The sequence below is a fragment of the Coturnix japonica genome, chromosome 1 (assembly GCF_001577835.2).
Source record: "Coturnix japonica isolate 7356 chromosome 1, Coturnix japonica 2.1, whole genome shotgun sequence".
Taxonomy (NCBI): Eukaryota; Metazoa; Chordata; class Aves; order Galliformes; family Phasianidae; genus Coturnix; species Coturnix japonica.
This window is the reverse complement of record NC_029516.1, coordinates 41,206,951-41,219,687: the sequence shown is the minus strand read 5'-3', so window position 1 is coordinate 41,219,687 and position 12,737 is coordinate 41,206,951. Positions and strand designations below refer to the sequence as shown.

The window sequence follows — 12,737 nt, the reverse complement described above, 5'->3', positions numbered from 1 at the left end:
GAAAAAAGGAAATAAAAACCCAAACTAGCCAAGCCGCCTCCCTCAAATGTATGGGTTCATTTGAAGTCCAGGTGAATTGAGCCTTTCACGAGACCTCAGCAGGCTTTGGATCACAATGGTATCTTCAGAAAACACAAGCTGAGGCTAAATAGTAAAGTAATAGAAACAGTAAATTAAGTGAGAGGTAAAGCCTGTTGGATCATATTCTTCATCATTCTCCATGAATTTCCCAGTGGTATTTATGCTGTTCTTTTCATCTGACTGTAAATCACTTCAGCAGTGAAGTTTCTTCCAGCTGTCAGAGAACATCCCTCAGCATGACAGAGCCGACTTCCCTAATTCTCAGCATCCATTCTCCTTCCCCCAGCCAAAACCTTCAATCATATCCCAGCTGACAAATCATGCAGCATCTCACCTGGAGAACCTGAGATTGCCTTAGAGGACAACCTGAGGGTTGCTGCCTATCAGCATGTTTGCTTCTAAGTGTTATCCCCTCCCCTCTCAGGCTGCCACTCATCAGGGGTTACCTTTGCATTTTAATTTGCTTTTCCAGAGATATCCGCCAAAGCAAAAGCCTGCATACTAACACTGGTGCTTCCCACCTAGGTTGCTCTCTCAGTGAGTTCATACTGAGTGTGAACTGCTGGAATTGCCATGGAGAGAAGGGATGACACTCCCAAGTAGGGCAGGCTGTCTTCCTCCTGACAGCACAAGTGCTGCTGTTATTGGAGTTGATGGAAATATCATTTGTTTGCATTTTTAAGAGACTAAAATTGGGCATAAAGCAGTGGCTCTGCAAATAAGAACACTTGGATTACGCATTCCGCTCAGTGTTTGGGTTGTGCCAGGCACAGTGGGAGCTTGTCCTAGCCTGTAAGCACTACTGTGCTATAACTAATAAATAATAGCATCTAACAGTAATTGTTTCATTACTTTATGAGTCAGACCTTTTACTGGGGGATTTGCTCATTGACAAACATATTGTTCAGCTCTGCATTTCCATTAGGGAGGAGGCTTTCCTGCATCTTTGTACTGAGCTGAAGACTGGAATGTTTTAAAAAATCTAAGAAATAAGGCAAATAAGATGGTGTTCTTGCTTTGGGCTTCTTCCAGTGCTTCAGACAAATGCAGTGAGGTGGCTGGGGTTTCCAGTGTTGGGGTTTCATAGCCCACATCCCCATGATGAAGCATCTTCCAGGTAAGATGCCCAAAGATCATGTTTTCATCCTTCTAAATTTAACAGAGCCTTGGATGCATAAGATTTCTCAAGAACAATAAACCCAAACCCACCAAACAACAACCGTCTGCTTTTGTAAGGGTGTTCACTGAACCACAGAATCATAGGGGTTGGAAGGGACGTCCAGAGATCATGGAGTCCAACCCCCCTGCCAAAGCAGGTTCCCTACACCAGGTCACACAGGTAGGCGTCCAGGTGGGTCTTGAATATCTCCAGAGAAGGAGACTCCACAACCCCCCTGGGCAATTCTCTTTTAAAAACATCCAGATTTTTAGTCTAATCTCCAAATTACTGTACTGTAGTTGAAAAATGTACTTTATTAAAATACACATCTGAATATATTTTTCCATGCTAGCTTATATCTGCGACTGTGAAAGCACACCAGAAACACTTTTAAAATGCAAAGGGCTCCTTCCTTCTTGGAGGAGAATAGTAAAGGCCTAACCCCAAACCCTATGGGATGGCCAATGCTCAAGCTGTTTGGTGGTTTTAACAGCTGGAGCAACAGTTTCATCAGTGCATCCCACTGAATCCATTCTGGCTCCGTTTTAGTTGAAAATCCCAGGATCGACATAGGGATATGCAAGAAAGTCTCCCAGCTTATTGCCTTCTGCATCATAATGGAGCATTCGGAAACAAACATCACAGAAGAAACAAGGATCCTCTGGTGCCAGGCTGTCCTTGTTAGTCACCCACCTGGCTGTATACATTTTGCACACAAAACATTTTCTGGTACATAACCAGTGTTTTTTGATTAACAATGGATAGAGGTTCCTATCCAGGCAGTCCTCGTGATGAATAAGTCGTATGTCTGTGACGATAATGATGTGCTCACAGTCCCCTTGGTGGCAGAAGAGGTACGGATAGCCAATTCTGAGGGACAGATCACTGAACGTGTAGTCCTCCATTTTGACAGACTGAAGATTTCCATAGCCTCTGTCACGAGATTCGGACCACTCAATAATGGTTCTGCTCAGATCTCTGCACTCTGGGTACCTGCTATCGTTATAAAAGATGCCTTCAAAATAAAAGAAGGCAGATTTGTAGATGTCCTTGCTGATGTGCTCTGGTGCTCGGTCTGGCTGGCTGCTGAACTCCCCGCCGATCTGCAGGTCGCTGACACAGGACAATGAGTCTCTGAGCTCAGTGAGCCTCTGGCTGCCCAGCACCAGGACTGTCTGGTAGGGCTTGTGCTCCTTGTGCTTCTGGAAGATGACGGGATAGAAGACGTTCAGAGTTAGAAGCAGCTCTCCCTCCTCCACCAGGTCTGCCGCGTCGTCCGGCCTCTTCCCAATGGCGTGCGACTCCATCTCATAAGTGAGCGTTTCCTGTCTGCAAGCCCGATCCACAACGATCCTTTCCTCTCGCTTCTGCAGCGCCTTCTTCCTAAACCGAAGAGTTTCCAGCCCGCTGTCTTCAGGAATGGCTTCTGGGTCCCTTTCTTTATCAGCAGATACTAACGTATCGACATTGCACAAGGCCCGCAGTTCGGCCGCCGTCTCTACCGTGCAGCCCAGCTCCTCCGCCACGGCGCCGGCCGCCTCTTCCTCCTCCTCCTCCTCCGCCAGCGAGAGGTCCCGGTGCTGCAGGCACTGCCTCCAGCCGCTGCCCAGCGAACCCACGCGGAACACGCGGGTGTGCGGCTCCCCCGCCTCGTACTCGATCGGCTCGGCCGCCATCGGGTCGCGGTGGAAACGCGTCACGGCCGGCCCGCCCCGCTCGGCAGCGCCGGCACCCGGGGGAGGGGGAGCAGGGCGTTGTTGTTATTGCAGCAACAGTGCTGTGACATTGGTGACACCATGACAGCGCTCTGGTTTCAGCCTGCTAGCATGTAGGAAGATAACCTACACTGCTAGGACATGAGCACAAAACTACAGGCTTGTTTTCTCTGCACTCATCCCCACCTGACAGCTGGGCCCCAGCCCCTTTTCCACGGAGGACCTTTTGTCTTATATCACCCAGTAAATGCAGGTCGACCATGTCCCATCCCAGGCCAGCTCTCTGGCACTTTAAAGATCTGTTTTGCAAGCCATCGGGTGCCACACACTCCCCTTTGCATGATGTTTCAGATTTGATTTGCTCATTTCCGTACCTGAGGGTATGACTCACACTGTGTGGGCTGGTGGGGATGAGGTGGATGAGCTGGGGTTGGGTGTTCTCAGCAGGCCCTGTGTCATCACAGGTCCCTGGGTGTCCTCTGCCACAGCCACCTTGGTCAAGGTGGGGGCCTGGTGCTATGCCCAGGGCTCCACTGCACATTTTCCCCTTTTTCATGGTGCCGAGCAGAGTTCTGGTCTAGTGAGTGTCTTTCTAGTGGTCAGATGCTACCTGTGTGACTTCTCAAAACATGATGAATAAAGCCCAGCACATTCAGAGGTAAACCAAAGACATTTGGTAGGTCCCAACCGATTGGGAATTTCCTTGGGCCAAAATTGGTTTTACTGTGTGCTGCAAAAGCGTCACCTGAGCCCCAGCTGAGCCACAATTCCCAAAATGAACTGAAATGCCAGTTTTAAAAGGGTTAACTTTGAATGGTGCTTTAATGTTTTGAGATGTCAGTCAGACGTCATTCTTGGAGAGAGGGCTCAGATCAGACTGATTGAGGTGTCACTTTGTTCTGACCTCTTCTTTTGCTTTCTTAACTTTGTAGCATAAGCTAACTCACATTTGGACATGCAGAGAAGGTAAGGACTTTCTGTAACAGTCAAAACTGTATGTTCCCAGTGGCTTTTATCTGAAATTGAGATTTGCCGTAAATCAAGCATTTGGTTAACAATATATTTCAAGAAATCTGTCCACAAAAAAGAACCTTAAGTACGCTATTTAATAGGGAACCTATTCAAGGAGCAAAAAACCAAATGTTCTGGAAAGCCTCACCTAAGGTTGTAGTTCATTTCTCAGCTAGAAATAGGAGGACTCTGGTCCCTTGATGACCAGCTCAGCCTCTGCTAGTGCAGCAGCCCTTGCTGGGCAGGCATTCATTCCTCTGAAATGAATGTTCCCAGAAAACATTCTGTGCCACAAATACTGATGTAGCAGTTTCTTTTTATTCGTGCCTATTGAATGCACACGCTGTGCTCCTCGCTGCCCAAGGAACAGATTTCACATCTGTCTCAGCAAGTAAGTAACTTCTTACCAGAAGTACCACAGCAAATTCATGCAAATTAAGTTTTGCAGGTGCAAGAGTGTTTGCGGGGCCTCGCTTAAAAAGAAAGTGGTTCTGGCCCCATATGCAGGCTGGAAATATCTGAAGTATTAGACAAAAATGTCCTGAACTGAAATGGCAACTTCTGGTTTTGTCTTTAGTAGGTATCTCTGTGCTTGGTGATGGGACAGAACTTTCCATGAGCAGGATTCAAATGTGCTGTTAGAAACCCTTGTAGTGGAAAAATGGCTATTAACTACGACACAGAAAATACCATTTTTTTCATATTCAAATTTTAGTGGGTACAGAGAGGGAGATAAAAGCAGCATTTATTCAGTGTTTACCTACTTCTTCGTATTAGGGCCAGCTCTTATTTTAAGCTGTTAGTCATTTTACTTTGCAGAGTGCCACTATAATTAGAATCTGAAGAAGTGGTGTTTGGGGGCAAATAGCAGAACTGCTAATGTAACATGTTAAAAAAAAATGGCTTAGCTGTTGTTCCCAGACCAGGAGACTGACCAAAAAAAAAAAAAACCACAACAAAACCCAGCAGTCTTTCTTCATCCATCTTATGATTTCTGGGCCTTCAGATGTGCTGAGATCACATTTCGCTTTTCCTTTAGAAGAGCTAAAAACTTTGAAGTGTTGTATTGGGGTTTTTTTTCGTGCTGACAGCTGATATGGGAACATGGATCCAGAAACTGGATTCTTCAGCACTAGTGTGGGATTCGTGCCAGTAACTTTGCAGTCCTTTATGTGTTTGAATAGAGATCATGATGCTGGGTGTCTGAGTTGCTCTGAATACTTTGTCTAGAAGTTGAGAGAAAGAATGCCAGTCATTTATTTTGAGAACAAGATTAAGGAAGATGGTTGGCTGTTGTCTGTTTGGTGGTCTTTTTGTTTTATCACTGTCAGTATTTCCCTGTCCCTTGGCGTCTGTGGAGGTACTGCTGGCCTGTGCTCTGACCGAGCTCCCCAAGAGACAGGTTGATGTCCCAGGCAGGTGCCAGATGCATGTTTGGCCATCATGGGAAGAGACAGAGTGTAGCAGGCCCTGCTGCTCAGGCTCATGCATGTGGGTCTTTAAGAAGGCCTGTATCTGGCTGCTCCAGACAGGATGGGAGTGAGATGTGAGGCAACCAGAAGGCATGTGTGTGAGCAGGTGTGCTTTGCCCTGGGAATGGTGAAGCTGGAAAGCCATTTGTGTTCCCCTGGCACTGTGGAGCTTCGGATGAGACTGTTGTGTCTGGCGTCTGTGCCTGCCACTGCGTCCTGGTTAGTGAGACGAGAGCAGCCACGCACTAAAGAAGCTGCCCTGTTTCAGGACGTGATTTCTTATTTCCTATTAATCCAGCCTGTGATTGTATTACTCCTAGCTCCTCCAAGAGTGCTGCCAATTCTGTGTTTTGATACCATCCTCTTTCTGCAGTGCCCTGGCAAAAACACCCTGTCTTTTTCTTCCATCTTCATTACACTTGATCTGCTTGAACCTCCCTTTTCCTTCCTCCTCTTCCCTGGCAGGTTCTCTGCCTGCCCACAATGCTCCCAGGTCTCCTCCCCTCCTGCATGCAGTGCTAACCAGCACTGCAGGCCACCCCTCTGCGTGCTGTATCCCTACCATGGACCAGGGGATGGTGATGCAGCAGCACTGCTGAAAGCACTGCGCTTTGCTGGCATGCGCGTGCTGAACCTCTTGTTAAGCAGGAGACATGGAGCAAAAGAGCTGGCAATATAACATTGAAGAGAGACAGTGACAGCCCTGGAAGCATTGATCCAGATAGAGCAGGCAAAGCCAAGGAAGGTGTTCTGTGAGTTATTAATTGTGCCTGGCTTTAGCCTGCCTAATCCTGTAAATGAAGCTCTGGCTTCATAGAGCCCAGGGTTGAACCCTAGAGATTACTGAGGAGGGATATTTGTAGGTGCTTTTGCTCTGGTGTTCATTTCAAGAGCTATTTAAAATAATGACATACTGCAGCTTACTAATGATTTAAGAGGTTCTCCTGCATGTCTCGGTGTGAGGCTGATCTGATGCAGCCATTTTCATGATAGCATCCCACAGTGCTTTGTCTTTATGAGTACATCTTGTTCTGGCTTGCTTCAGAAATCTACTCTTAGCTCCGAGGTCTGCAATTGTTGGCCTGTAATTAGTACCAATATTTCAGTGCTATTACTGCACTGGTCTGAACTCCTGGCTATTTTTGGATATGACGTTCAGGTTTTCTGTTGCATAGCTTGTTTCTCTCATTATGAATCAGCAGGCCTCTGAGTACGAGAACACTGTTTTTTAGAAGAAGCAGTGCCAACTTAGATACTCCTTAACCAGTATTTACACAAACGTAACTTTAGATGGAGACCATGGTCCAGTCCTAGGCTGAGGGGTGTGGGGTCTGTATTCTCTTCTGATGGCTTGAAATAACTGCATATCTACCTTACTCGTGGGCTGGATGGTTGGCTGGGTTTATGCTTAGAAACCAGGCAGAATGTACGCAGGCCATGTAGGCAGTGTTTACTGTAACTAAAAAATTGAACTCATTGTCAAGAAGTAAAATACTACTCATATCCTATTGGGAATGACAGTTTTATGCTTATGGAGGTCTGACAACAGGAGACCCTATTTTGTTTGGGTAAGTATTGACATGTATGGTGTTTGAACCCTGTAGCTAATGTCTGAGTCGTCTCAGCTTGCATCTTCCCTATGAACAGTAAAACACTGGCCCTCCAGTGGCTGTAGCCTCTCTGGGGTGCAGTTGGTATTAATCAGAGATTACGTAGCTTTTCTAAATGAGTAGCAGTTGTGTATTTCGGAAATCTTCTTTGAATGCTCTAAGGTTGTGTTCACAAGTACATTTGCATTCTCATTTTCTTTCTCAGTGCTGCTGTTAAAAGAGTACTTGCTTTCTTTTATACTTCTAAATCAAGACCAGGAGATGCTCCATTTGAAACCCACTGAGCCTGGTTTGGAAAGGAATCTATACAGCTACTGAAGACACAGTCCTTGATTCTGCAGGAGAGACACTTAAGACTATAATACTGCAGAGAACAAGACCAGCCTGCATAAAGGCTTAGACTGAATGAGGAGTAATTAAAGCTAAATAAGAAACAGGCAGTTTCCATCTGTGATTACGGAGTCCTAGAAAATATTTACATTAGGAAGGACAGATATCAGAGCACAGAATTAGACAAACAGAAATCAGGAGTCTGCCTCCAACATGGATGTTCACTTTCTGTGCATGCTGAGCAAATCATGGCAGAGAAACAGAGAAATGGAGTCAGAAAACAAAAGGAGAGTCGGCCTTCAAAAAGCCAGATCTGGCGGGAGGTTTTCTTAGAAGGAGAAACGTTTGCAAGGATCAATTCTGAAAAAAGCTCAGGAGTGAGAGTGTGCAGTTCATCAATTATGGCACTGCAAATAGTATTCATTATTCTGTATCATTTGGTAGCACTCAGAGATACCAAAACCATATCAGTGTGTGATTTTTTTGTACGTAACTTATCATTGTTTTATCTATAGTGGCTGGGTAATTATTGTGTACATCTCATGATTTTTATGAAGCTTAATTCACCGATGTCTTTACAGAGCTGTGGTGCTTTGCACTAAAAATGGCAGGAATGTAAAAATCATGGTAATTTAGCTCTTACATTTTAGTGCTATTTCTGGATTTTGTTAGCTGACAGATCTCTTCAACATGTGTTCCAGTGTATGTTATGAAAATGTGCATATGTTCAGTTTCAGATGTGTACACTGCTCCAGTCTTTCACACTGTGTTTCAGAAGGAAGTTTAGCGGTAGTTACAACCATCACATTTCTGTATAGAGGCATTGTAAGCCTCATTTCAAATGAGAGAAACACATTCTGAGATACGGCCAACCAGAACTGAAACCAGTGGGTGTCACAAGCAGAGGGTGGGTGGGACAGTGCTTCCAAGGCCATGACCCTGCGGTCTGGGGGACTGGAGAAGACATGAGCACGTTGTGCAGATGGAGGCAGGATGTGTCAGCCCTTCTCTGGTTCTCCATATCCAGATGTCAGAAGAGAGAAGACCTCATGCCTGGAGTGGCTGATTGTTGTGACGTTCAGCCACAAAAACCAAAGGGGTGCTAAGCAGTGTGGGGAAAATTGAGATGGATGTTCTTGGGCTTCAGCTACAGCAAACATAGCCTCATTCTTCTAACTGGGTCTCTTTTGTAGGGAAGCATGAGAAATTAATAGCACTGGTGAAACTATCGTGTAGACACTTGTGTAGTCATAGGAGGTGCTTTGGGTGCTTCAGGCTCTAGAATCGAATGCAGGGCACTGACAAACCAGTATACCTTTGTTTGGAGACAGTCTAGCTTGGAGATTGATGTGTGCAGTGAGACAACTCCAGCTGCTTCTCATTTCCTCTCTGGGAGCTCATCTGTCTAGTTGCCAGCTTGCAATACTGCTGTATTGCTGGTTGCACTGACTCATACTCTCGTTTCCTGGCGATGCACCACGATCAATTGCCCATATGTTGCCTCAATGCCTGTATTTGCTTTTCAAACCATTACTCCTGAGGCTTTATTGACATTCTTGTGGAGCGTGAGTACTGGAGGGAACGCTCACAAGAAATCTCTACTAATCTATTAAGAGATACTGAGGAGGGAACCAGAAAGTTGTTTCCTTCCCTTACAGTGCTGTGTGATAGATGTATGTATGAGTCTTCTCTGAATGGGTTTTCACTTATCGATTTCTGCATTAAAAGGTGTGTCACTTTCTGCATTAAAAGGTGCGTCTTAGGGCTAATATGCAGCAGAACAAATTTCAATATTATGTGAAGACTAAAGAGTGAGCTGGTTTGGTGCAGATAAAACAAGCTTGGAAAAAATACCCGGAATATGTCTGTCCCCTTTACCATGAGGCAGTGGTAGCACCCATCTGCCCTTGGTGACTCCAGTTAGACTCTCAGGTACAGCAAAGAATCAGCATGCAGTAGGCTGTGGTACCTGTTTTATTTATCACCATGCACTTTTAATTCTGTATTAATGATGTTTATGATGAATAATATTCTGAGTTGCTTCTGAGTTGCTCCATTAAAGAACTGAGCATCTCACTTCAACAAAAGTACAGTATGTTTTGGTTTTGTATAGAATACTCTTTTCACTAGATGTAGAAAATACTGCTGTTAAAGCTAAGTGGATTGGGATATTCATGGTTAAGAGAGAAGTCCAATCTCAGGCCATATAGCCACAGCTGAGCCTAGTTTTTGCAGTGCGTCGGACTGTATTTACTCGTTCTTAATTGTATGAAGCTTCTTTACATTAATATATCCGTGTTTCAAACTGTTTGTGCCAAGCGAATGTTTTTAAATGCTGCATTTTTCCCTGATTTCCTTTAGAGCTGACAGAATTAAGAATGACCACGATCTGTGTGCTGCAGGAGCTGTGCTTTTCATCAAGCAGAGAAGTTTTACCTTTGTACTTTGCCAGGTCAACAGGTGTGTAGGAGGCGATGTGATAGCAATTTGTTAGGCTGGTTGGTTTGTTTTAAGAGAATTGAATTACAGTCTGAGGCACATACGGCATGCAAACAAATGACAGCATTGCTGTCTGCATATATTTTTGGGTTTCGATTTGCTTAGGTTTATTTTTCTGTTTAATTGCTTCTATCTAATAAAGGAAGCAGACTACATAGCGGCACGCAGGAATTTCCACTATGGATCTCAGCGATAGGTTGCAGCTGTAGTTGTGATTGCAGCTAGGTGCACCAAAGCAACATGCAACGTAATGTGGCATATGGTGTATTTCATAACTTGTCTCCACCTTAACCTTCTTCTGTCTGCTGCTGTTCCTGCCCCTCAGTTGTGAAAGCTTACTTTCTAAGGTTACTTGTGGTCTTTAATGTGTAACCCATACTATTCTTCATGGGCTGTTCTGGTGCACAAATCCTGTGTGTGTGCCAGGTTGAGGCTGACTCCCAGCTGTGTGGGTTTGCTCCTGAAGGTCTGCTGCTGAAACCAGCTCTGCTGTGATAAAATAAGCATGTTTCCCATGGCCTTTTGGGAAGTGCATGTGTCTGTAAGTTTCAGTTTGAACAGAAAGGCTGAGTGTCGTCAGGTCAAACAGATCTGTGGTCACTCATTAGAAAATTCAGAACCTCTCACAGAAAGATTCATTTAACTGGGGTGTGCTGGATGTTTCCTCATTTTTCTTTGCACAGTGGAAGTAGAATAATCAAATCATAGAATGGCCTGGGTTGAAAAGGACCACAATGATCATCCAGTTTCAACCTCCCTGCTGTATGCAGGGTCACCAACCACCAGACCAGGCTGCCCAGAGCCACATCCACCCTGGCCTTGAATGCCTGCAGGGATGGGGCATCCACAACCTCCTTGGGCAACCTGTTCCAGTGCGTCACCACCCTCTGTGTGTAAAATTTCCTCCTAATATCTAATCTAAACCTCCCCTGCCTCAGTTTAAAACCATTCCCGCTTGTCCTATCACGATCCACCCTCATAAACAGCCGTTCCCTCTCCTGTTTATATGCTCTTTTCAAGTACTGGAAGGCCACAATGAGGTCTCCTCAGAGCCTTCTCCAAGCTAAAACAAGCCCAGTTCCTTCAACCTTTCTTTATAGGAGAGGTGCTCCAGCCTTATGATCATCTTAGTGGTCTTCCTCTGGACCTGTTAATAGAGTAGTTTGATGCTGTTTCCCAGATGGGAAAATCTCTAAAAGGCCATCTTTTTAGAATTATTGTATCACAGAATTGTGGCTTACAATGTCTTAAATCCCTTTACTTCCTAAATATACAAGAAGCACTTCCTGTCTTTGATAAAGGTGTTTTCTAGTGTCTATTTTGGTGTTAATAAAAGATCCCCAAATGCATTACCATTTAAATGGCCTTAAAGGAGACAGTTATATCATGACTGAAGAACAATAAAACCAAAACAAAGTGCTTCTAATACATAAACCAAACACATATAATTCACAGATACTTCAAGGACCTAGTTAGATTTGGCATCTTCAAATTGGAAACTTAACACTGAACTGTGCCAAAACAACAGTTGACTTGGACTGTTACTAATGAATTACTTAAATACATTTTTATGCAAGTTGTCACTATCCAATTGCTGGAAGCAAGGGAGGGCTGGGGAACCATACAAGCAGTTGCAGCAATGTCTGGGATTAATTGCCCCTTGGCTTGGCTTTTCCATTGCTCGGTTTTCAGCAACTTCATCATTTTGTTTTTTTTTTTTCACAAAATCAGAGTCAGAAAATAGGAAAGCAATCAAGTAGTTTTGCTTTTGAAGAGCCTCATCTGTTACTCCTATTCAGCAACTGCTGAGGCAGTGATCTCCTTGGGCAACAGCAGAAAGAACCCAGCTCGTAGCTAAGCTGAACTTTGTAACATGACTGAATTGTTTCTGCCAACCCACTCCACAATATTAATCAGTTATTTTGCTACATCAGGTTTTGGGAGCAGAATGCACAACTGTTTGTGGCAGCTATGAGGTGGTCTGCATCCCACCTGCCAGCTCCTGTACTTAGCGGAGATGAGTCAGACCTCCCTAAGTAATGAGATTGCAAGCGCTGACTTCTTTTCTTTGCCATCTGTTTTATGAGTTGCCTGGTGACACTTGACACATTTTTTTTAGCTTTTCTTTGTAATCATAAATTTGTACTATTGGAAAATATGAAAGTTGAGAATCTCAGTTTTACCATTTCAGGACTGGGAGTTTTGAGAAACTGTAAACCTCAGGAAATCTGGATAAACTGATGGGAGCTGACAGGACCGCCATGGGAGCTCTTTGCAGTGACATCAAGAGGTCAGGACCTGCTGGCCCAAGGACCCTCTTGGACAAGAGAAGAGCAAAATTACTGCAAGTGGCCTTTTTGAAGCCTGGGTTTACTCTTCCCCATGAGGACAGGACTTGTTACTGTGGTAGGACACAACACAGGAGTGAGTGACAAGTAAATGACAGAAAAGAACCGCAGAGCAACAGCACGGTCCCCTTTGGAGGATTGTGCAGGATCACAGCTACATCTTGCCTACGTCCTTTGTATTGCCACCTGTATTTGGTGAGGATCTGCGGACATTACCTCTTCCTCAGCTCTACTCAGTCCCTGACCAAAATTATTTGGCCCCTGTGTACTGTAGAGATGGTTGTTACCTGTTTTTGTGATGTACCATAAGAACTGTTACTCTTGGTGTAGGGAAGGTCATGGTCCAACCCAATTTATCTCTCATGACAGTGGTGCAGTGTTAATCTGTTCTTGAAAAGAAAATAAAGTAATAACTTGAATTTACTGTCTGGTTGTTTGTGCGGGGATTTACTTGCTCTTTATCAACAACTGTGCAATGTAAGAAAAGCAGTGTTTACAAGACAGAGCTCTTT

General features: G+C 44.6%; 2 protein-coding genes across 2 annotated transcripts in view; one reads left to right on the top strand and one right to left on the bottom strand.

Moving 5' to 3' along the window:
* TMCC3 (transmembrane and coiled-coil domain family 3) overlaps window positions 1–12,737 on the top strand; it is a 108,000-nt gene that overhangs the window by 33,415 nt on the left and 61,848 nt on the right. The gene's annotated exons all lie outside the window — the stretch shown is intronic.
* Window positions 1,526–2,959, bottom strand: SNAPC3 (small nuclear RNA activating complex polypeptide 3). The gene has a single exon (XM_015858332.2). The coding sequence runs from the start codon at window positions 2,914–2,916 to the stop codon at window positions 1,786–1,788; it is 1,131 nt and encodes a 376-aa protein (XP_015713818.1). The 5' UTR covers window positions 2,917–2,959; the 3' UTR covers window positions 1,526–1,785.